The sequence below is a fragment of the Pinus tabuliformis genome, chromosome 2_2 (assembly GCF_031772625.1).
Source record: "Pinus tabuliformis cultivar Carrire ecotype Pingquan chromosome 2_2, CPIR1, whole genome shotgun sequence".
NCBI classification, from domain to species: Eukaryota; Viridiplantae; Streptophyta; class Pinopsida; order Pinales; family Pinaceae; genus Pinus; species Pinus tabuliformis.
The window spans coordinates 1,042,935,424-1,042,960,376 of record NC_142300.1 but is presented as its reverse complement, the minus strand read 5'-3'; the positions used below and the strand labels follow the sequence as shown (position 1 = coordinate 1,042,960,376).

At 36.9% G+C, this 24,953-nt stretch overlaps 1 protein-coding gene across 1 annotated transcript; it reads right to left on the bottom strand.

Annotated features, from left to right (window-relative positions):
* Positions 1 to 212: 212 nt before the first annotated feature.
* Positions 213 to 24,953, bottom strand: LOC149196937 (uncharacterized). Its single transcript, XM_089405689.1, has 4 exons — positions 23,971 to 24,953; positions 1,565 to 1,596; positions 1,243 to 1,474; positions 213 to 1,114 (listed from the first exon to the last, which is right to left on the bottom strand). The coding sequence occupies exons 1-4, from the start codon at positions 24,565 to 24,567 to the stop codon at positions 1,106 to 1,108; spliced, it is 870 nt and encodes a 289-aa protein (XP_089261815.1). The 5' UTR covers positions 24,568 to 24,953; the 3' UTR covers positions 213 to 1,105.

The following is a 24,953-nucleotide window of genomic DNA, read 5'->3' as shown; positions in this document are numbered from 1 at the left end:
ATAAAACACATGCAATGCAGACAAGCCATCTCCTCGAATACTACACTACATTTCTAAACAACCATTTACCTCCAATTCTGAAAATGCAGGGCCATATGATCATGCTTACACATACAGATCAATAAGGAAAAAAGCTCAATATAGCATTTCATTCAGCATATTCCGTTCAACCTTCTATTTGTTGTAATCAGAAACGTGTTGCAGCAACTAAATAAATGCTTCTTCAATGTTTCTGACAAGAAAAACACAGTTATTCGAACTGTTGTCTCATGCCAGTTCCACCAAGTTAGAGATCATATTCTACAGACAATAATTACTGCAAAAAGAATACTCCCGCATTGGGTGAATAGAGCCCTCAACTTTTTGAAACAGAAGATTAATCGGTTTCTTTTTAACATCAATTCAAACCTCTGGCTTATTGGACTGAAGAATGATGAGAATTGCCTTCTCTCTAGCAGCTTGGATTTGGATCTGTCCTCTAGAATTTTGCTATGAATTTCTATAACACATTTGGTTTATCAGTTGATAATAGCTCATGGATCCTGTTGAATTTACAACACTTGCAGTTCCTTCAAGTACACTCCAAAGCAGAACACCTTGGGAATGTGTATCCTTCAACTTCTATGATTTTTTACAAAAGGGATAGAACTTGGCTTGTCAACAGATGATCACTTTTCAGCAATTCCTTAGCTCTGTTCCTAGATACACTGTAAAAGAGGCCTTACATTATCTTCAAGCATATCCACTTCAGTTCAATTCAATTCCTGTCGAACCACAATTTTTTCTAATTTCGACATTCAAAACATACTAATGTTTTGGAAGATCTCAGTAACCTTTGTTTCCAATGGAATCAATGTGACAAAAAATTGCCAAATTTAATGATAGCAATGTCTATGGAAACTCCAAGGTTCTTGCCAGCAATTGTCCATCCTAACCATGCTGATCCTCGAAGCTTCTGCAGCCATTTTAGTTAATCTGTTATGTATGAAAGTACTCCCTCCTGATCCATGTAAATAATCAGACTTCAAAATTTCCTTGGTCTCTTTGTGTTGATGAACACATTAATGAGCCCGACTTTGTGATGCTTTTGTCCCCAAGGTTGCAATCAAGGGCTCTGGAAGAAATGAAAAAATAATGAAAATTTCCATAAACAATATCATCTAAAACTTAACCAACTCAAAAAGACACCTTCAATTGACATCATGTATACTAGAAATCAAAGGGAATGAATTTAAAGTAAACCTTATCTACAAGACGAGTCGATCTTCTCCTTTCCACAGCACTAGTTTGCACAAGGGGGCCCCTAGCCAGAGTTTTCAAGAATCTCAAATTCTTCACAATTGGAGTTTTATTGTCGCCATCCTTGTACTTTAGAATACATCTCCGGGATTCAACTTGGGAGTGTTCAATGTTCTGATGTGTACATTGCATTTCATTCCGAGTTTCCTCCATGGCATAATGCACCCCCAAACTTCTGCATAAAACAAATCTAGAGTTCAGTCATTTACTTCCCTAAAAATCACATTTAGATAGCTTGTAATCAGAATTATGGGGTCTCTCTGACCTTTGAATCTCTCTCTCCTGGTTTTGTACAACCTGCATTAAAGTATACATATGTCAGTTTAAGTTCAATATCTTGGGAAACTGGATAAGTATATTCAGATTCTTCCGGAAATAAAAACTGATTTCTTTGCATTGATAATCGCACTCTATAGCTATTAAGAAATAGTTGTTGATGAGATAGACTCCAACGTTAATAGATGTTATATGCATATTGTAAGATTCATGCTAACTAAACTTACTGGAGAAAAATTGAAACCAAGCAATATTGGATGAAAGAACTCATGAAAATACACATGTTAATCTCTGATTATAGAAGCGATACAGACTAGAGATTGACGAGGGGCCTAAGAGAATGTACCATGGGTTACAGAATATGGACCTGTTGACCATTTTAATTCAAAAATGCGACTGAAATACATTTGACTAAAATTTGAATTAGATCTCCTGAAATCTCGCCTATTCTTTCTTCCTTTCATTCAATTTCGGCCCCGAACCTTCCACGTGACCCAAGTTTACCTATTATTTATAGTTCTAAAATTTGTGACTATTACCAAGTGCAGAGGAAGAAATTTGATTTTTCCACTAGTTTAATCAAACTTGACTATGATATTTGATTTTAATGTAGTCAAACCAGTCTTAACAAGGGGTGGAACACATTATGATAACTATATTAGTTTTGCAATTATAATAAAAGAATTCATAAAAGGTACTCATTTTAATTGTATTTTTCTCAAATTAGACTTTCTCATTCAATTTTTTTACATATTGAATCAATTTCGTAATCATATATGCTAACTATGGAATGTACCCGTATATAGCCAATCACATACTAGTGACTCAACAAAGAGACTATATAAGTAAATGTAAATAATAAAATCAGGGTAAAGGAACCAACCAGAAGCCAAAAAGCAATGCAATAAGAAACACTTAGGAGAGATAGCATTCTAACGTCCACCTGCAGTAAAAAAAGCTTTCAAAGCTTTTTTGTTCATTCATACGCAAAAAACCTAGGAGAGAATCACTGAACCAAAAGAGCAAATCCAACCTACAACAAGAGAGAATTCATAGAAACATTTTTTTTCTGTCCATGGAAATTTTGGTAATCCTTTATCACCCTTGAAATATTAATTACAGAAGCTAAGCAAAACTATATGAAATATATTTAATTACTAAGCAAATCCATATGGGTTCAGAAGTAAATTTTAGTACTTTTTAAATGAATGCTGGCATTGCTTTGCGGAAATTGAGGTAAAAAGAAGTTGAAAGTTTTAACTTTTATCCACTAAATATTTTTTTCCTACCTATGAGAGCAACCGAAGAGGGAAAATCAATTCTCACAAAAAAGTACAAGCTGAGCAATGAAGCACCTTGTGCAGATCAATATCGAAAAAAGCTTAACACAAATTCGGTGAACAGAATTTTATTTATTCCTTTGTAAGAACTAAAGTTTGTAATAATAAGGGACAAACCATGGAATCAGGTCACCAGGAAGTGTGTGGATCCAATTAATTCTGTGAACAGAATTTTATTTGTTCCTTTGTAAGAACTAAAGTTTGTAATAATAAAGAACAAACCATGGAATCAGGTCACCAGGAAGTGTGTGGATCCAATTTCTATGCAGGAACAGATCAGAAATTCTCAGAAAAGTAAACATAACTGCCCCACTATCTGGAAAGCACTAATTTCCTCTTTCCCAATACTGGGCTCTTCGCTGGCATAGAAAATTAATGACGGAGGCATGGTAAGAATTGGGTCTGATCGAAGAATCCCGTGGATGGCTCATATAGCGTTGGTTACTCATCTCTATTCATGGCAGAAACACAAGCAAATCCGGATTTGTGGTGGTCAAAGATAAAGAAGTTAAAACAGTTGTTCAAGACAGCTATTTTTTTTTTCGCTGGCTAGCACTCTCTGATAAGTATGATACACAGAGGACGTTTTTTTTAATCTGCTGGCTAGCACTCTCTGATAAAGTATGATATACTTCATAGGACATCCCAGCAGGGATCAAGCATATGTATTTTATGTAAGGAACATGAAGAAACTATCTTTCAAGTTGGATGCTATTTTACCCCTGAGATATGGTGTGCTGCAGACACACTAACTGGAGGCATTAGCAAATGGGGAGAAGACTCCCTATCACAGGTCTACAAGGACTGTTATGAGGACCCTGCAACAAAAACATTCAGAGATTTCCCATTGGAGGTAAGTTGGGCTATATAGAGATCAAGGAATGGGGCTATATTTCAGGAAGTTTCTTCCACTCCTTTATAATGGTGCCTCCAAATCCAATATTGTTTTGATGACTACACGATCACTCCGAAGCAACAAATTCCGGGGCAGATTGAGCCCCCAAAGATTGATGAGACAGTGCCTTGGAGATATTTTGATGGTGCCTTGCAAGGCAATCCAGGATAATGCAGTGCTGGGTGAGTCCATTTTCTTTTGGCTACCCATCAACTCTCTTTCTTCAATAGGGTTGGGAGATGATTCAAATAATAGGGCCAAGTTCTATGCACTCTCAAAACTCCTCATAATTGCATTGGAAATAGGTATAACTAGTTTGCAGGTATTTGGGGAGTCTAGATGATTGGTGATGTACACTTTCAAAAATTGTAACTCCAAGCACAGGTGAATCAGGTACAGTCTACAGAAATGGGGAAGCCAACTTACCTTTGCCTCATTCAAACATGTCTTCCACTAGCTTAATACTGTGGCGGATAAGCTTTCTAAAGCAGGGGTCTTCTTACAGTTTGGAGTATTGAAAATGCGTGAGTTCAGGGAGGGTGTTCAAACTGAACACCAGCTTTGTTCTTTCTTATAATTTTTACATCCTTGGAACTGTGAAGTTTGTGACTTTCTGCAGTGATGTTAAAATAGATTTTGATATGCTTTATGTAATGGCATTATGCCTTAGTCAAGTTTTGATTAATGGTTTATAGCGTTTGCCAAGTGGATCCTGTTCAGGATCATGGCAGTTTTTATACTTGCCTTTGTGTGCAGGCACTTGCTGAATGTAATATAATATATTACAGTATTTAATCTGAAATAAAAATATTACACTTTATTCCTTAGGAAAAAAAACCAACACTTGTGTATTTGGGATCAAGGCAGAATTATCCGGTAGCATTCCTGCTTTTGCAAATCCATGAGGAGGCTTGAGCATTACATCATGAAGGGCTGGGAACTTTTTCGTCTATGAGCTATTTGCCTTTAATTCCCAAACTCACCAAGAAATGCATCTCATTTTGGCTTAGAGATGAATCATAATAGAGAACAATCAAGGTCACAATCTTTTGCCAAACTCCCTAGATGAAATGGCATTATGCCGGAACTGGCACTACTGTGCATTTTTCAATGGCATAATGTGAAATAACTTATGTAAGGGGAGCTACTGCTACCGTATGAATTTTTCAGAACTTCACAATCAAGCATAATTAAAAAATCGTTTAACAAGGAGTTTACACTCTCCCTTGAAAGTGAGAACAAAGCACCTTTACAAAATAAGGTTAACATGTAAATTACAACAACTTCAGAAAAACTTCTCCATTTTGGATCCACCGCCATTTTGTTAGAATATTATGCTATTTAGTTTATTTATTTCTGCTTTAGGGAGAAGAAGCCCTAGGCACTCCTTACCATGTTATTTTACTTTGCCATATTTTTTAATACCTTTGACCTGTTTTAGAGATCAAAGGTGATCCATAAACAAGGGACTGTATAGCCCACTAGCTTCACAAGCATGAATACTTTGCGAAATTCACTTTCTATTCTATTCTCAGTCTTGGAGAGAGATGTCAGTCTTCAGCAAGGCTACAAGGCTTCTGTTCTTGTTGCAGTTCTGAGTACAACTACTCTGCAACACTACTCAGGACTGGTAAGATGGGTTGTTCTCTGGTGTAACCTGCACACAAACAACCACCAGCTGACAAATACAATAATAATCACAGCTCTGCAATTGTCCTGTCACTGATAACTGTCTTTGTGCAAACCCTTTGCACATTGATATAAAACTGAACTAGATCACTCAAGTTGCTCGAAGCTGAGACAACATCACGGTTTTGAGTGTGTGTTCAGTTCTGATTGTACTGGCTTGATCAATTATTGGTTAACAGGTCACGGTGGTTTCTTGATTGAAACAAGGTAATGGATATCTACTGTGTTTAAATGATAAACATACCAGCTAGCCACTAATCATTGAACTTAAGAAATACTAAGCAGCGGAGTTACCCAGCACCTACATATGTGCATGTAAGTACAATCAAGCAATTAAAAAATATATGTGTACTGCTCCAAGTATGAACAAAGAGTAATATGTTCCAGCATGAATGAAGACAATATCACTTTGCTCAATGGTCACATTTCCCACACTCCAACAACAATAAAATTAATTTCTCTGGCATTAAAGTCAAACCAAACATCAAGTATAATGTATTGCCCCAGCAACGAGTAAAAACAGGGATGCAAGGCAGTATTTCCCCAGCAAGATATGCGAATATACAGGCTTGGATGAGGCCAACAGCTACCAAATCATTTTCTTCCTTTGAAACTCAACAATTTACATGGGAATGACCATGTATTTGTTTTATATGGTTGGTTCTGCACTCTGGCTCTTTTGCTTAATGGCCATTTGCTTGCTTTGGAATGATCTCACTCCCAATCAAGGCCCATGTGAATATAATCCAGTTCAATGCAGGTAATAGATATGTCTACATCAGTGACTCCAGCCTTTAATGAACAGTGAGAGACAACAAAGAGCGACACGAATTGACAATTAGACAACTCGACAAAGTGTCAATCATTGGTGTTGGAGACACAGCACTAGCAAAGATAAAAAGGTTGATGGAATGTGAGAATTTAAGCATACACTGTCAAGTGAACAATTCATTTGCTGCCTACAGGCTTTCATCCAATTGAACAGTCAAAGGGTAGAAGACTTCCACGTATTGCATAGAAGAGAATGCCCTTGCTGATGCGTATGGTCTCAAACTCCAAGAAACCACTATTGATGGGCACTAGGAGAGTCAGACAACCTCAATCCTTCATCAATTAGTGTAGATGCTCGTTAACGAATAACCACATCTTATTTAAGTGGCAACAGTCTCCATAATCAACGACTTGCTGTTATATAAAAAGTTAAAAACAGAAAGACAAATTTGGACAAGCAATTGCAACAGTTATACTATCACAACCATAGATCTCAGTGAAAACAATTTGATTCGACAGTTTGAGTTTCATGGTTGTGGTGTTTAACAAGACAAAGGAAAACATTGATTCTCAGCAGAATTAACTTCCAACCCTCTGCATTTTCCACAGCAATCCATTAAAACACAGATGAGAATAACAACCATCATACATGAGATCACACAACAGTAAAAAACTCATAGTAGATGCAGCAATGCATCATAATGAAATCAGATATTTTACCCTAAAAACCCAAACTGGAAAACCAGCATTCAATGGTCGGTTCAACTCTCATTTCAGCAATCTCAGGATACAGTACAGTTCATGGCTCTATGGTCATTGAACAATTCACGTAGCTCCTCCTTTGCATTCACTCCTCCTGGCCAACAACCCCTTTGAGAATGAAGTTACAAGGAAATATAGGAGAGCTAGGAGATAATGGGAAGGCCAAGACACTGACCTTTCAATTCATTTTCCTCTCCTATTTTTATTTTTCTACTTTCTTCAATTCTTTGATTTTTTCTCTTTTGGCTCATTTAATTTATGGCATTTGCATTGTAAGCTATTATTTTCCTACCCTTATTAATTGCAGAAATGCACATAGGTACTGAGTCTTACAATCATTGTCTTGTGTTCGGATCCATTCCAGATCAAAGGGAGATTAATATAATTTCCAGCTTTCTTCAAAAGCTTCCTGCAGAGGTTTTTCACAAATAAAAAACTTTAAACAGTTTCATATTATGTAGAGAAGGCTATAATTTTTGGATGATTTCTTCTATAGCCTGAATATGTTCCGACTTCCCCACACGCCTTATCCTATAATATTAGTCGGTTCTCCCATCACTGCTGCCTGGGCAGCCTCCAAGCTACTACAGCCAGCCATAATATCTGTCAAGCTTATTTACACATTTCAAGTAAAGCTAGATGTAAAACCCAAACAAGCATTGATTAGGCTAATAGGTGACTGGATTTCAACCCTGTCCAATGTTAGATTTTCTAGTGATACTGGTGGCTGCATTAGCAGCCTGTTTTTATTGTATATAACGCCCAATGCACATTTGCTGATATTAATAGTTAAAGGAAGCATTCTATTTAAAAAAACATAGAATAGAGGTAAAACGATGCACCAAAAAACACAAGGAAATTCATTTCACATTTGTGGCACAGTCATAACTTTAGTCCAAAATTCCAAATGTTGTGATTTATTCTGGCATATGACATCAAAAGTTGACTGCTTTTACTTTAGTTGGATTTTACTGAAGACTCTTCCCATGTCTATGCTTAGGTCTTAGGTTCAGAAATAGACTTAAGTATATGGGAAGAAAGGCTACCCAATCTGTAACATAACTAGTTTTTCCATTGCTAGGCACAGGAATTTCCCATTACAAAATTTGTTTCCACTCAATGTCTTTATATGGGTCGAACTCTCCAGCCTCCTAATAGAATTTAGCAATTTTTTGATATTCATACTCCAAGCGTTTGAACATATTGTTTGTCAAGGTCTGTTAAGAGCAAGGCTTCTGTTCTTGTTGCAGTTCTGAATACAACTACTCTGCAACACTACTCAGGACTGGTAAGATGGGTTGTTCTCTGGTGTAACCTGCACACAAGCAACCACCAGCTGACAAATGCAATAATAATCACAGCTCTGCAATTGTCCTGTCACTGATAACTGCCTTTGTGCAACCCCTTTGCACATTGATATAAAACCGAACTAGATCACTCAAGTTGCTCGAAGCTGAGACACCATCATGGTTTTGAGTGTGTGTTCAGTTCTGATTGTACTGGCTTGATCAATTATTGGTTAACAGGTCACAGTGGTTTCTTGATTGAAACAAGGTAATGGATATCTACTGCGTTTAAATGATAAACATACCAGCTAGCCACTAATCATTGAACTTAAGAAATACTAAGTAGCGGAGTTACCCAGCACCTACATATGTGCATGTAAATATAATCGAGCAATTAACAAATATATGTGTACTGCTCCAATTATGAACAAAGAGTAATATGTTCCAGCATGAATGAAGACAATATCACTTTGCTCAATCGTTACATTTCCCACACTCCAACAACAATAAAATTAATTTCTCTGGCATTAAAGTCAAACCAAACATCAAGTATAATGTATTGCCCCAGCAACGAGTAATAACAGGGATGCAAGGCAGTATTTCCGCAGCAAGATATGTGAATATACAAGCTTGGATGAGGCCAACAGCTACCAAATCATTTTCTTCCTTTGAAACTCAACAATTGACATGGGAAAGACCATGTATTTGTTTTATATGGTTGGTTCTGCACTCTGGCTCTTTTGCTTAATGCCCATTCGCTTGCTTTGGAATGATCTCACTCCCAATCAACGCCCATGTGAATATAATCCAGTTCAATACAGGTAATAGATATGTCTACATCAGTGACTCAAGCCTTTAATGAACAGTGAGAGACAACAAAGCGCGACACGAATTGACAATTAGACAAACTCAACTAAGTGTCAATCATTGGTGTTGGAGACACAGCATTAGCAAAGATAAAGTCCAAAGGTTGATGGAATGTGAGAATTTAAGCATACACTGTCAAGTGAACAATTCATTTGCTGCCTACAGGCTTTCATCCAATTGAACAGTCAAAGGGTAGAAGACTTCCACGTATTGCATAGAAGAGAATGCCCTTGCTGATGCGTATGGTCTCAAACTCCAAGAACCACTATTGATGGGCACTAGGAGAGTCAGACAACCTCAATCCTTCATCAATTAGTCTAGACGCTCGTTAAAGAATAACCACATCTTATTTAAGTGGCAACAGTCTCTCCATAATCCACGACTTGCTGTTAATAAAAAGTTAAAAACAGAAAGACAAATTTGGACAAGCAATTGCAACAGTTATACTATCACAACCATAGATCTCAGTGAAAACAATTTGATTCGACAGTTCAAGTTTCATGGTTGTTGTGTTGAACAAGACAAAGGAAATCATTGATTCTCAGCAGAATTAACTTCCAACAGTCTGCATTTTCCGTAGCAATCCATTAAAACACAGATGAGAATAACAACCATAATACATGAGATCACACAACAGTAAAAACTCATAGTAGATACAGCAATGCATCATAATGAAATCAGATATTTTACCCTGAAAACCCAAACTGGAAAACCAGCATTCAATGGTCGTTCAACTCCCATTTCAGCAATCTCAGGATATAGTACAGTTCATGGCTCTATGGTCATTGAACGATTCACACAGCTCCTCCTTTGCATTCACTCCTCCTGGCCAACAACCCTTTGAGAATGAAGTTACAAGGAAATCTAGGAGAGCTAGGAGATAATGGGAAGGCCAAGACACTGACCTCTCAATTCCTTTTCCTCTCCTATTTTTATTTTTCTGCTTTCTTCAATTCTTTGATTTTTTCTCTTTTGGCTCATTTAATTTATGGCATTTGCATTGTAAGATATTATTTTCCTACCCTTATTAATTGCAGAAATGCACATAGGTACTGAGTCTTACAATCATTGTCTTGTGTTCGGATCCATTCCAGATCAAAGGGACATTAATATAATTTCCAGCTTTCTTCAAAAGCTTCCTGCAGATGTTTTTCACAAATAAAAAACTTTAAACAGTTTCATATTATGAAGAGAAGGTTATAATTTTTGGATGATTTCGCTTCCATAGCCTGAATATGTTCCGACTTCCCCACATGCCTTATCCTATAATATTAGTCGGTTCTCCCATCACTGCTGCCTGGGCAACCTCCAAGCTACTACAGCCAGCCATAATATCTGTCAAGCTTATTTACACATTTCAAGTAAAGCTAGATGTAAAACCCAAACAAGCATTCATTAGGCTAATAGGTGACTGGATTTCAACCCTGTCCGATGTAAGATTTTCTAGTGATACTGGTGGCTACATTAGCAGCCTGTTTTTATTGTATATAACGCCCAATGCACATTTGCTGATATGAATAGTTAAAGGAAGCATTCTATTTAAAAAAACATAGAATAGAGGTAAAACAATGCACCAAAGAACACAAGGAAATTCATTTCACATGTGTGGCACAGTCATAACTTTAGTCCAAAATTCCAAATGTTGTGATTTATTCTAGCATATGACATCAAAAGTTGACTGCTTTTACTTGAGTTGGATTTTACTGGAGACTCTTCCCTTGTCTACGCTTAGGTCTTAGGTTCAAAAAAGACTTAACTATATGGGAAGAAAGTCTACCCACTCCGTAACATAACTAGTTTTCCCATTGCTGGGCACATGAATTTCCCATTACAAAATTTGTTTGCACTCAATGCCTTTATATGGGTCGAACTCTCCAGCCTCCTAATAGAATTTAGCAATTTTTTGATGTTCATACTCCAAGCGTTTGAACATATTGTTTGTCAAGGTCTGTTAAGAGCATGGTTGCAGGGGAGCGCTCCCCCCCACCCTTCGAATCGCTCCCAGAGAGCACTCCGAGCGGGAGTGAATCAAGAGCGACCCAGGAGCACACTCCTGAAATTAAGCAACAAAATAAAATTGAAAAATCACTCCCTGGTTTTTTTCACAAAATTTTGTCACAAAGTTGTTCCAAACACAATTTTTTTTTCAAAGAAACAAGAGTTTTTGAGTAGGGCAACCTAATATTCAAGCCTATGGCCCTAGTATTGATATGCAATTCATGGTAATGTTAAATTTTGAAGTAAAAGGATCATTTTACTTAACTTTTTAACTTTACCATTAAATGACTCGGGATGTTTGAGAGCAGTTTCAACCTCATTGGATTTCATATGGAGAAAGTAGAATTTTAGATCTCACTCAAAATCCAGCAGACATATCAGTTTTTCAGGATTTCAAGATTGGGGGGATTGCAATGTTTCCATTGGATTTTGTCATGTTCTAGGGTATGGGAATCGTATTTAATCAAGAGCACCAAACCCTCTATGTATCTTGATGTTAGTGACATTGGTTGTTGAACTCCTCTATCATGACCCTATTAAAAATGTACCCATCACTCAAACAAAATCTTGACCTGACATGCTACACATTTTCTATCTCATGTTAATTGCTTTGAGGGTGATATTAATGACAAAGATCCCAAGATAGGCAATGATTTTGATGATATGTAGCTATTTGTTGTGGCATGATTTTTTTGGATGCTAGAGGCCATCTATAACCTATTTGTTGATGTATTTTCGGTTCAGAGATGGATTGCGCTCGATGCTATTTTGGTTATGTGCACCCTTACATGCTATATAAATGAGAACTTGTAACTTGTGGACATGGTTGATGAAGATTATAACTTCTAGACGATTGATGTTATATTGTTTAATCCATGTTTTTATGCTTTTTATATCTAATTCATCATTATATATGCTTTTGTTGACATATATGCATCAAAATATATATTATATGAAAATCAGCTCCCGATTTGCTCCCCACCCGGGAGCTTTTGAAAATGTTGCTCCACACTCCCCACTCCCGCTCCCACGTAACCTTGGTTAAGAGACCAAAGAAAAGAGCATTTGCAAGTCAACCCATGACAGCAACTTGAGAAGAAATTGAAAGCTGAGATAGGGAGTGACTAAAAACAAAAGGTAATTATGTCAACATTGTATCTATGCTTTAGATGCCAGGAAACTGAGCATAAGATCAGAAATGTGAAAACGTGAGGTTCATGACTTGGTTACTAGGACACCAAACACAAGATCAGAAAATTTTTGTTTAATGCAAAAACGTGAAAGGAGACAGCTATATCTGTTGACACTTCTCCCTAAGATTGATGACTATATGAAGAAAATGCTATGTTACCAGATCTGTGGGGATCAGAGGACAAAAACGCGGATCCGCGGATCAAAAATGAGTGCGGATACAGATCCCGCTGGATCCGTGGAGGATCCGCCATGCATAGGGTTCTGGAACGTATCTGGAATTTTCAAACAATTTCGAAATGTTTTAGCGAGCCCAGGCTCGAATCTAGTGGTTTTGGAGGCGGATCGGACAACAACAAACGATTTTCTGCATTTTGGCAGTTCGTTTGGGAAAAATCTCATAGAAAATTGGACAGCGTCTAAACACCATTGTTCTTTTGTCCATTGTAATAAGAGACAAAATGACAAAAACTGAGAGTAGTCGACAAACACTGTAAACACTGTGAGTGAGGAGACGAGAGCAAATGTGAGGGCGGGCAATAGCACTGGACCGCTATGTGGATAGTAGCGCTTGAGGGTGACAAAGAGGGCCACAAGAGCGATGGCGACGACATTGGAGCGTTGTGCGAAAGCCATGGGCTTGGAGCGCTGCGTTATGTATATCGTGTCCATAGAGTTGACCATTCTGTTTGAAAAATAAAATCGTATGTTTTAAATTTTAGACTTTATTTATAATTACTTTAGAATGTAGTTTATAATTATTTGTATATAATATAACTATAATTTAAATCAATATTATTATAATATTAAATATATTTAATGTGATGTGTTCATTTAATATTTAAGTATAGATATATCAAGAATATAAATTATACACCTTAAATAGTTTAAATAATATAAATTAGTTTAAATTATGGTTTAAAATAGTCATTTAGAAAAAATAAATATAAATAAGTTTAAATTATAATTATTATTCAAATATTTAACATATTATAACTATCAAATATAGTTATATTAACATTTTTAATATTTGAATTTCCTTATAATATTAAATATTACATTTAAATAATATAGTCAAAATATTAAATATTTAAAATTATTTAATAGTTAACCTATATTTAAATATTTAATAGTTATAATTTAAACTATCATATGTTATGCTAAATAATTATAATTTAAAATAATATAAACTATAAATTATAAAAGCTTTTCTATAGTGTTTTAAGAATGCTTTTTTATATTCAATGCTAACGTTGTTATTCATGAATGGTTTTGATTTTGAACTTCAAATATGTTTTTTAAAATTAAAAAAAATATTATTATATATTTTTGTACTTTCCGTATCCAGATCCTCACTTTTAAAAAAATTGGTGGCTCAGTATCCGTATCCAGATCCGTTTCCGTATCTTGGTAACTTAGAGAAAATGTACAAGAATAAGGTCATGGCCTTCAGCTTCTGAATGACTATTCAAGGCTACGACGAGTGGAACTCCAAGTAGCCTCAAGTCAAGGAAGTTTTCCAAACAACTTGCTTTCTCCAAACAGTGTTTCATCGGACACATCAAACAAACAAAAGAACCCATAGTGTGATGGTGAACACCTCAACCTCCATTTTTATTGAAAGGAGAAAATCTATTTTGCTCTGACAGAGAGAAATGTTTAGCACATACATGAATTTCTGACATGGGATTTTTACCCTAAACAACAAAAAATAAGTCCCAATTATAACATGTTATCAGAATTGGTGATTCAGAAAAACAGCATTTCTTGGTTTTCGCAGAGTTTTTCCATTTTTGCCCACTTTTTTCTATTTTTTCCTGACTTATTTTTCAAATCCTTGCTGAGTTATTGCTGTACACTATTTTTGAAACATCAATAATAAGTTAATAACCCACACAACGTCTTTGCCTACCATAATGTGAAGAAATGCATAAAGTGTGAACAAATCATATGTGTACAAGCTTAGCAACTTACCACAATCCTGACTAATGGTCAAAATGACTCAAAAGACAATCACTCTTTGCATATCCTAAGCTTATAAGAAGTTAAAGTCAATTTTAACACGATGACAGAGCTTGGAGTCACAAGCTAGAATCAATAACTTTCTTTGAGATTAATGAATAAAAGGGTGGTGTAGCTATACTCCCAGAACTGCATTTAAAAAGGAATATTTTCACGTCAGTAAGATATTGTCCTAAAATAGTGTGAGTTTTGTTCAATTTCAATAGCAGGGGGGGCTTGTAACATTGAAAATGGCCAAATTTCAAAATGGCTTGACGAATATAATATAATGTGGGTTAGTGAAGCAAGGTTGAGTATGCAACATTACGCACATGTTGGTCCATTCACCAAATTGATTTCCTAAGTGCCATTAATCTCCAATGTAAAGGGCCTAAGTCATTTCATAATAAACCTTATTTTAAGTTTGTAGGTGAACTTGTGACAACCACAGCACCAAAGCAAGTTATAATGTTTGTCAAATGAATTTTTTTGGCAAGATACTTCCCATTATCACTATGCAACAAGCATGCCCTTTCCCAATATGAGAATATCACAATGCAATGTAATCGGATTACAACACTCTAAAAATATCCCTTCAGCTAAGAAGTCATGGCTGAGGATTATTTGTTGTGCCAAAGTCAAGTAAAACTTGAACTGGGCACCAACCACTTATGACAACGGTACAACCCACTTACACAGGCAAGATGGCCCTGAAAGGGAAAAATGAGTCCCTGGGGAATTTGAACCTTGGTGAGGACTGTGAAACACCCCTTATTTACCATCTAACCAAGAATCTGTATTGACACAATCTAAAATGTTTACCATGAGGTAAATACAAATCCAATCTTGTTATTGGTCCCACTATTTATCATTACATTTGTAATAACTTAGCCACATTATTTTGTCCGTGTTTCTAGGGTAGAACCATCTTTAGCTTATTATTCTAGACTACGTAAAGGCAAACAAGAGAATTGGTAATTAATTAAAGCTCTTTCCTACTTTCAATTTTTTCATGCTTCCTCTTTGAACTAGATTTCTCAGAAAGCGAAAGTGATGTTAAGTGATGTTCACTGTGCAGCTAACAGGAGGATTAGAAATCCCCAAGGCTTAGCTTAATTGGTTGAACTGTCCACAGAAGGCATGTTGCAGACAAGGAGGCCATACGTCACAGGTTCAAATATGGTTGAGCCATTCAAGGTTACCAGCTGATATTTTGACTGGCATTTGAGCCACCTTTCATCTGAATATCTCGGGGAAGATGCAGGGATCCATCATCCCACAAGGTTTTCCCAAGAAAAAACCAAGAGGATTACAAGAAAATTCTGATGAAGATCAAGATGATACTTTCTGACAATCCTATCTTGATTTTGTGATCCCTTTGTAGTCTAAATACTTTTGGCACTGAATGTGTATACCCTTCAAAGTTCCAAGAGGTATGCTTTCTTATTTAATAACTGTAATTTGTTTCTGTGTGGTGTGTTATACACCCTAAAAGATCACTAATAAGAGTAGTGTTCTTCTTGTTTTTCCTATGCTACAGTTTTTTAAAGCATGTGATCTCTCCCCAGTTATATTCATTTTTTGAACCACATCTTTCCCCTGCCCAGTCGTCACCCTCAGAAAAAGAGTTATCAGTCCTGGTTTCCTGCTATTAACAGCTGTTTCAATAGATTGAAACAGAATGTAACTTTGAAATTGAAGCACTTAAATTATTAGAGCATAGCATGCTACCAAGAAAACCAAAGGTTATTGAAAGGATAGATTCTTCAAATCCAATTCAAACAACATTCCATTGCGTCTAATGGAAATTCTCGCAGGCTTCTATGGTCTAGTGAGGTCCTCTACTTAGAAGATTTAGTGAAATACCAATCAAAGAGGAACTATTAGTATTTTCATTGCAAGTGATGGATATTTCTAGGCTGACACAGAAACATGGTATGAAGAATTGATGGGCTTATTACCTGCTTATGGATGAAAATTTACTAATTTGAGGTATGCGCATTACCCTACCACAGCTTAGGATGTAGACAGTTAATGGCAGGTCAATAACCTGTTTTTAGTTAAATAAAATGTATTCAATCAAAATTGTTCAGCAAAACTCACATGCAAACATAGATACCATGCATTCAGAAAATATGTATAGTATGCTAGAAACTTGGACTCCTCAAGCAAAGTGAGAACTTAGGTGCCTAATAATCACAGAGTTATGCTTAATCTGTGAGAGTTGCAAACAAGAATAGTGCAATAATCCAATCCTCTCCTGGCAGACACCGCCACGAAGGGTTCATGAACCCTTCCTTCATCACTCTTACAAATGCACCATTTTCCCACAGATATATTGAGACCACTGAAGCTGCAGAACACATAGCATTTAGAGGGCATGTGGAAGAAAATATAAAGAAGCACTTTCCCAGCAGTGTTGTTGCCAAAAAGACACTACCGAGCTTGTTGAATCTGTTCAGCAAAACGAATCAAGACTGAAGGCAAACATATGCCAGGGTATGGGATAAAACAATCTGCAAGGTCATAACCTTTGAGTATCAGAAGGCATCAGTCAACCATAGAGATGTGTTACATACTCTTACAAGCGCAAGTCGACTCCTGAGTTTAACTCTGTCCTTTGAGGAAACAAATCAAGTCAGCTCCTTCGATGATGACTCAGCCCCAAGTCATACTTGGGAGCTGGGAGTCACTCCTAGTAAAATGAGAGTTAGCTTGTATCCACAAGTCTAGCTCACAACTCCCCTGAATCAGACTTATTTGTCTGTCTATAAAAGAAAGAAGAAAACCAAACATACATACAATTTGCTTGTTCTTCTAACCTTATTTCATAGCAGACAACCACAAAGTTTGTTGACTATCCAAAATCCATAGCATCTTTTATTATTGAAAGTTGAAACAAGTCATTATTGAACACTTGCATTATATGGATATCATTTTCCTGAAATTTAATGTATAATCTTCTGTAATTTCTCAAGTCAACCAAAAGTTTTTCATGATGCGCAATCATTTTTACTCTCTGGCCTCACTGAGTCATTCTTCAAGTCAAGTTTGGTAATTTGCCTAGGGGCAGTTAAGGCCCCAACCTTACTTGGTTTTGGGTAGGCCTTAAATGGTCTTAACTGAGCTCCTGACTTTGTCGGTCTTACCATGTTGTTCCTACCTCAAGCCCGATACCTCTAATAAGCGCTTGTGCAGGCAACTCATACCTCATCTCATTCTTCAAGTTCAACCCTAGCTCAAAAGGTTGACCTCACCAAAGGTAAATAAAGGATAACCTTATCTTGCTCAGGTAAGCTTTGGAGTTCAGGCATACCTCCATGCTTATTAGCCACCTGCATTCTCACCAAGGCTTGGGAGGGCACACCAGACACTTTCAAAGATTTAACCATCATAATATATCCACTTTCAATTTAACTCACAGCAGTCCTGATGACCCAAAGCACTCTCCAACTTGTTTGGGAAAACAGAGTACTCCACACAGGTGACAGGACAAACACCTTAAGTAACCACTCACACAACTAGATCAGAGATCATAATCCCAGTATTTTTTACATGGTTTAAAACCTCTAAGAGAGAAACACTCCACATCCCCAGCCAACATGGCCACTTGATGCAATTTTATTAATGCAAAAGAAATATGTACATAAAACAGTTTCTCACAATCAATCATCAGCAATGACCCTCCATGCTCTTTAAATAGAGACCATTGACCAATCAGGTGTTAGCCACAGATCAATAGCCGTCAGTACCGAGGAGAATATGAGCCGTTGGATCACTCTATGTCTATAACATATCATGACTTTCGGATTACAATGCAACTAATGCATACTAAAGAAACACACTTTACCTATAAACACATTAGACCAAGTTGATCTTAACTAACTCCTAAGTGTCTAAATATTCTAACACAAATAACCTCCTTCCAAAAGGACCCAACAAAGCTGCTAAAAAGAGCAAGTGCCAGCAGTAAAAGCCCACAACTCTGCCTTTGCATTTCCTAAAGAGAGTGCAGGCCCTACATGCACAGGTGTCAAAGCTTACAGCAACGTGCAGTCTGAGAACCCAAAACCCTCCCCCCAAACACAACCTTGCAAGTATTAATCGATCAGTCAAAAAACAGTTCATGCATTCTCAACCATCCTATATAGCGTATACTAAAAAGGTGATTGCACAGCCCCTACTTATTTGCTGCTACTGAAAAATATCAAACTAATTTATCCCGTGAATGAGGGCATCCACATTCGCTTGGTAATGAAAGTCTGCTAATTATTCACTACAGGTTTGTACCAGTTGTTATATAAGGGCAGAGATAGAAACTACTAAAGTGAAGGGTTTTTTAGTGCTACAAAATACCGCAAGGTGGCATATTTTCCACTTCCGCATAGACCCATTTGGAATATAAATTGCATGCAGCTATGCTCAGTCTGATTGTCAGTGTTGATCAGGTATGATTTCCTGCTTGGATAGCATGTAATACTGATGTTAACAGTAGGGAGAAAATACTCAGAAAATCTGCCAGGACAGACAAGCACAACATACTGCAGAATACCATTGATAAAAGGAAATGGCCCCTACCAATTCATCTACTGGTCTTTGATGGGAAGTACCCAGAGCAGCTTGATTGCCAATTTCAAGATTTCTTGGTTCACTTCCTCTGGCAAGCATGCATGCCAGTTAAGACAGAAACATTCCTTCCTTCCCCAACAATTTCTTTTCGCATATGGCTCCATTTTCAAAACCCCCAGACTAGTACAGAAAGCTCTTCCATTGCTCTTGATAAATGTGGAAGCAATGGAAGGCAGCTTTTTAAGAAATTATTGTACAGGGATTCCTGTCCCTTCATAGACCCATAAAAATCATCAAACCCAATATTTATAAAAGCTACCTGTGCAGTTGAGGAGAGAAGTTTGAACAGATCTCGACAGAAGGCCTCCTTTTGAGCTTGTGCTTATGTGGGTTCCACAGGAGGCCCATTTCATAACGACAAGTTTTCATCCAGTGTGCTTGCCTAGAATTCAAACCAACATACAGAATAATGCCACTCTCACATTCTAAATAACTGAAATGTACCAGCTCCCATAGGAGAGGAGACTAAACCTGTATCAGATTGGGCCTTTATCGTATTGTGCATAGTATCCTCATTATTTACATTATCTTGTATCTGTGGACAAGTTTTTATAAATTCTGTCCTTGTCTGACTTCATGGATCTGAAATAATTACTGAACAAAGGAAATGCTATTCAAGTAATACGAGGAGGTAAATACAGTTGAAAAGAGGACAATAATGCTGAAGACTTCTCCCACCAATCCCAAACCTAATTTTTCAAATTCAGAGATCACTTCGAGCACTTGCAATTTCCACCTATTTATGTTGCTGTTATTCCCTTTCAAATCATGGCATTTGCTATTGGGAACAAAATCCAAGTTATTCCATTCCATATATAGGCTAACAACTCTTTGTGAAAGACACTAACTAGGAAATTTCTCTTCTTTGATGTATATAACTTGCATTTATTTAGATAGTGAATTTTGAAAAAAGATAAAAAAAAAGACATGGATGATGAGAATTCAAGTGCCAGTTGGAATGAGGAATAAAATAAATATTCATAATCTATGGTATCAGAGGCTTCAAGAGCAAAGTGTTACTAAGAAAAACTCAGTAAGAACAATATAGGCATCCACCTCTTAGAAGAATGTATGCATAAGAGTCCAGTGCCTTTCCTTATCTTTGCAACTATCAACTTAATTGTACAATAATACTAAAACATCTTTCTTTCATATTCACTATAAAGAATTACTTCTTTGGTTTTTTAAGGTGTTCAATATATGTATTCAAGAGAAGAAACCATTTCTCTCACTATTGTAAAAGGGTGTGTGGATCTTATGGATATGTGACATACTACATGATCTCTACCATGCAAGATCTCTTAACATCTAGGCTGTTAAAGAATTTATTTTTTCCTTGATCATGACAACCCCATACACAGGAATGAATTACTAATGACATGAGTACCTTGCCAAACATTCCATCCTGACTTTTCAGATAAAGATCCACATCCACAAGTAAAAGGATATAAGTTCAGGTTGAGGATTATGTGAACTAGGTGTAAGCATTTGAAGATGTTGTTCTATAAATTTGTTTTTTAAGTTGTTTACTTAATAGTTATCAGGGTTATGAAGCCACCCCCTCCTACCAGGATACTCTATAAAAACGTGGCACAAGGGTTCGGAGCCTAAGGTTTGAAGATCTACTAGAAATGAAGAGGATCACACCACTGGTTGATGATAGTGGTGGCGTTATTTGCAGCCCAATTTTACTATAAAATGACCAAAGTACATTAACCGTTCGTATTAATAGTTAATTCAGAGAAAGCTAGAGATAAAACAATGGCATCAAAGAATGCAATGAAACTCATTTAAAAATGCATGACAAGGTAGTTCCTTTAGTCCAGACTCCAAACGTTGTCATTAAGATTCCTGTCACCTGTGTGTGTCTTTGACAGTTAATTTTCTTTAACTTTAGTTAAGTTTCATTAGAGACTCTTCCCATGTCTATCCTTAGATTTCAGGTTCAAGAACAGACTTAACTAGATGAGAAGAAAGTCCACACAATCTTTAAGATCACTAGTTTTTCCATGTTCACATGATTTTTCCGTTACAAAATGTTTTTACACCCATTGCCTCTATATGAGACTTGACTTGAATTCCCAGCCTACCCTCAATGCCTTTATATGATTTGAAATTTCCACCCTATTAATGCATTTAGAAAGTCTTTGGAACTCCTATTCCAATTTCCAAACTCTTTGACAAATTGTTTGGCAAGATCTGTTAAGAGACTGAAAAAAATGTCCTTTGTGCAGGTCAGCCCTTGACAATGATTGAACATGATACCGAAAGCCAAGTTAGGGAGAGTCTTAAAGTTATAAAAAAAAAAAAAAAAGATAACCCATCTCAACACTTGTATACATGCATTAGATGACAGAACACTAAGCATAAGATCAGAAATTTACTGTTTAATGTCAGAATTTGAGGCCCGCGATTTAGACACCAGGACACCAAGCACAAGATCAGAAAGTTGATGTTTCATGCAAAAGCATGAGAAGAAACACACCGCTATATCTATTGATACTTTTCCCTAACTCCTCAAAGGTCCTAGATTGAACACTATAGCAAGAAAATGTACTGCAGTAAGGTCATTGCCTTCGGCTTCTCAATGACTAGCTAAGGCTGTAATAGGCAGAATTCCAAATAGTTTCAAAGGTGAGGAAGTTGTCCAAACAACTCGCTTGTTCCACACAGTTTTCATCAAGAAACATCGCATAAGAAAAAGAAGCCCTAGTATGATCGCCAAGACCTCATCCTCCACTCATATCAAAAGGGGAAATCTAGTTTGCTCCGAAGGAAAGAATGTTGTGGCAAAGACATGAAATTCATAAGTCTGATTATAAAAGGAGACTCATTCTTGATTATTAATATAGGAAGAGGAGCATGATAGATGTACAATTAGAAAGTAAATAGCTTTATTAGGGAAATAGGAATTTTTCAAATTAAATTCTTTAAAATTGGTGTCAACCATAGTCCATAATCCAAGGTAAAAGAAAAAATGGGCCAAAATTGGGAATCCCCTTACATCCCAAACAAAGATACCAAATGAACATATACATGGAACCAGAGGAAGAAATGGTTAAAGAGATTTGAGGTTACATGGGAGTAGACTTGACGCAATGGATTCTTTATGCCATGATTAAGCAAACTTCTGTCAAGATTATATAAGTATTTAAAAACTTGCAGAGGGGTGATAATGTGGCCAGCCCACCAAAATTTACAAGGCCAACTTTTGCTTTATGTATCTCTGATATCTTTTCTTTATGTAGTACTCAGACAAGACATGAAAATGAAAACCCCAAATTCCCATTGAACAAGGAAAAATGTCTTTGTTCTGGAAAGGAAGATGAAAATGAATCTGATGAGAATATCTGGTAGAGGTGGAGTGGACAATTTGAGAAGCTTTCATAATCTCAAGGCTTAGCTTAGCTACAGTAGATCAAGGAGATATAATGGGGCATAGTAAAATAATGGATAAAATTTCAGTTAAAATGCAAAATATTGACAGATTGTGGGAAAACTGCAAAACATGCAAAATGGAGATGACTGCCTTGAATATCTTTATGTTCAAGAGAAGCAAGAATTAAAATCAAGCTGGATATATTCTGCCAAGACCTTAGGAGCTTCATCTAGAATGTGGGAAAAAATCAAATGTAAGCCACTGTCCTGCCAGTTCAATCTCATTAATCCCTGGTTTCTCTACCTTAAAAACCAACTTTGTAATTCAAGCTGGATAGCTTGTGTGTGTGTCTGTTTATGTGGTGTAGTTTCACAATGTAACCATAGGTGTGATGATAGTTATAATGCATATGAAATCCCTCTATTTTCAAAGTCACATGTACAGCCATATGTAATGTAGATAGATGTAAGTTTTTTGAACATTTACAAAATAGTGTAGTTTCACATTGTAACCATAGGCGTGATAATAGTTATAATGCATATGAAATCCCTCTATATTCTAAGTCACACGTACAGCCATATGTATATGTAGATAGATGTAATCATTTTGAACATTTACAAAATAGAACTATAACGCACCAACCACACAAGAATACGTCATTGATCATACATATAGAACTATGGCTTGTAGTTTCCTAATTTGATGTCATCGAAGCATATTGCATATATAAAATATTAAAAGATAGTTGGGAATGTCGATGACAAATTCAAAAACAGGGTAGAAGAATTTCATAGCTAATCCTCCTGGATCTCATGATCAAAATCATGAGGATCGCCGCTAAATTCTCCTCCCTAGTTTTCCAACTTATCCAGCCCAAATGTTACATCCACTTATGATTGCAATAGCAGCCAATGGCAACCCAGAGCACTCTCTAGATCCCCTCCTTCCAAAATGATCCAATAAACCTAATCAAAAGAACAAGGGTGAGCAGTAAAAGCCCATAACTCTGCTTTTGTTGCCACTAAACAAAGGTCGAGCTCTACTCGTGCGCGTATTTAGCTTACAGCATTGTAGAGAGCGGGTATTTAGCTTACAGCATTGTAGAGTCCGAGAACGCAAAACCCTCCCTTCAAACACAACTTCGCGAGTACTAACAGTTCTATCAAAAAAGGCAGTCTAGGCATTCACAAACATCCTCTATCATATGGCTAAAAATTGATTGCACACATATTCCATCAATGAGGACATTCACGTAGTCTTGGTCAGGAAATTCTGGCGATTATACACAACAGGCTTGTACCAGTTGTTATAAAAGGGCAGAGAAACTACAACTGTGAGGGTACTCTTTAGGGCTACAGAATATCCAACGGTGGTAGAGTTTCCCCTCCTGCACAGGCCCATTTGGCATATAAATAGTGTGGAGCCAGGCTTGGTCTGAATGCCCTTCGTTAATTACCTGCTATTTCATTTTTTGGATAGTATATAATACCGATGTTAATAGTAGAGATAAAATACTCATGAAACCTACCAAGACAAACAAAAACAACATACTGCAGAATATCGTTGAGAAAAGGTAGTGACCCTTACCAGTTCATTCCCTGCTACTTGCTGGCAAAAACCCGAAGCAACTTGATCGCCCATTTCAACATTTCTTGGCTCGATTTCTTTGGCAGGCATGCATGTCAATGAAGATTGATCTATTCCTTCCTTCCCCGGCTGTTGCTTCTCGCACATGGCACCATTTTCCCAAGCTCCAGATTGTACAAAAAGCTCTTCCATTGCTCTTGATGGTTGTGGAAGACAACGGCTTTTTGATGAATTAGTACAGAGGGATTCATGTCCCTTTGTAGACCCATGAAATTCACCAAGTCCCTGCGTAGTTGCAGGAGGCAAGTTTACACCCTTCTCCACATACGGCCTCGTTCTAAACACCTGCTTATGCAGGTTCTGGGGCAGACCCAATTCACAAAAGTCTGATGGACTAGAATTCAAATCAACAACCAGATTAATGCCTTCATCGCATTCTGCGTAGCACTGAAATGTACTGGGCCTCATAGCAGAGGAAACCGAACCTGCACCAGTGATGGATTGGCTCTTCAGTTTATTGTGCATGGTACCTTCATTGTTTACATTATCTGCATCTGTGGACAAGCTTGCATGAATTCTGTGCTGGTCTGAGGCCATGGATCTGGAATAATTTCTGAACAAGGGCAAAAGCTACTGAAGTAAGAGTATGCCCAAGAGAAGCATAACAGGAGAAGTGGTGTGAAAGAGGGAAAGAACGCTGAAGACTTCTCCCACCAATCCCAAACATAAATTTTCAAATTTAGAGATCGCTTTGACCACTTTCACCTATTTATATTACGGACCTGCCCCTTTCAAACCAAGGCTATTGCCATGAGGAGTAAAATTCAAGTTATTCCATTCCATATATGGTGTGAACTCTTTCTGGATTATGATAACTGAAATTTTCACCTTTTCCGTGCTTATGAGAGTGAATTTTGATATAGATAGTAAACCTGGATGATGAGAGTACAGGTGTCACTTGGCATGGGGACTCAAATAGATCT

Excerpts from the sequence above, each read along its gene's own strand:
- LOC149196937 (XM_089405689.1), bottom strand. The coding sequence starts at position 24,567 with ATGGCCTCAGACCAGCACAGAATTCATGCAAGCTTGTCCACAGATGCA. Across the intron at positions 1,597-23,970 it reads AAGTAGCAGGGAATGAACTG|GTTGTACAAAACCAGGAGAG; the intron begins GTAAGGGTCACT and ends ACTTTAATGCAG. Across the intron at positions 1,475-1,564 it reads CAGGAGAGAGAGATTCAAAG|AAGTTTGGGGGTGCATTATG; the intron begins GTCAGAGAGACC and ends TGTTTTATGCAG.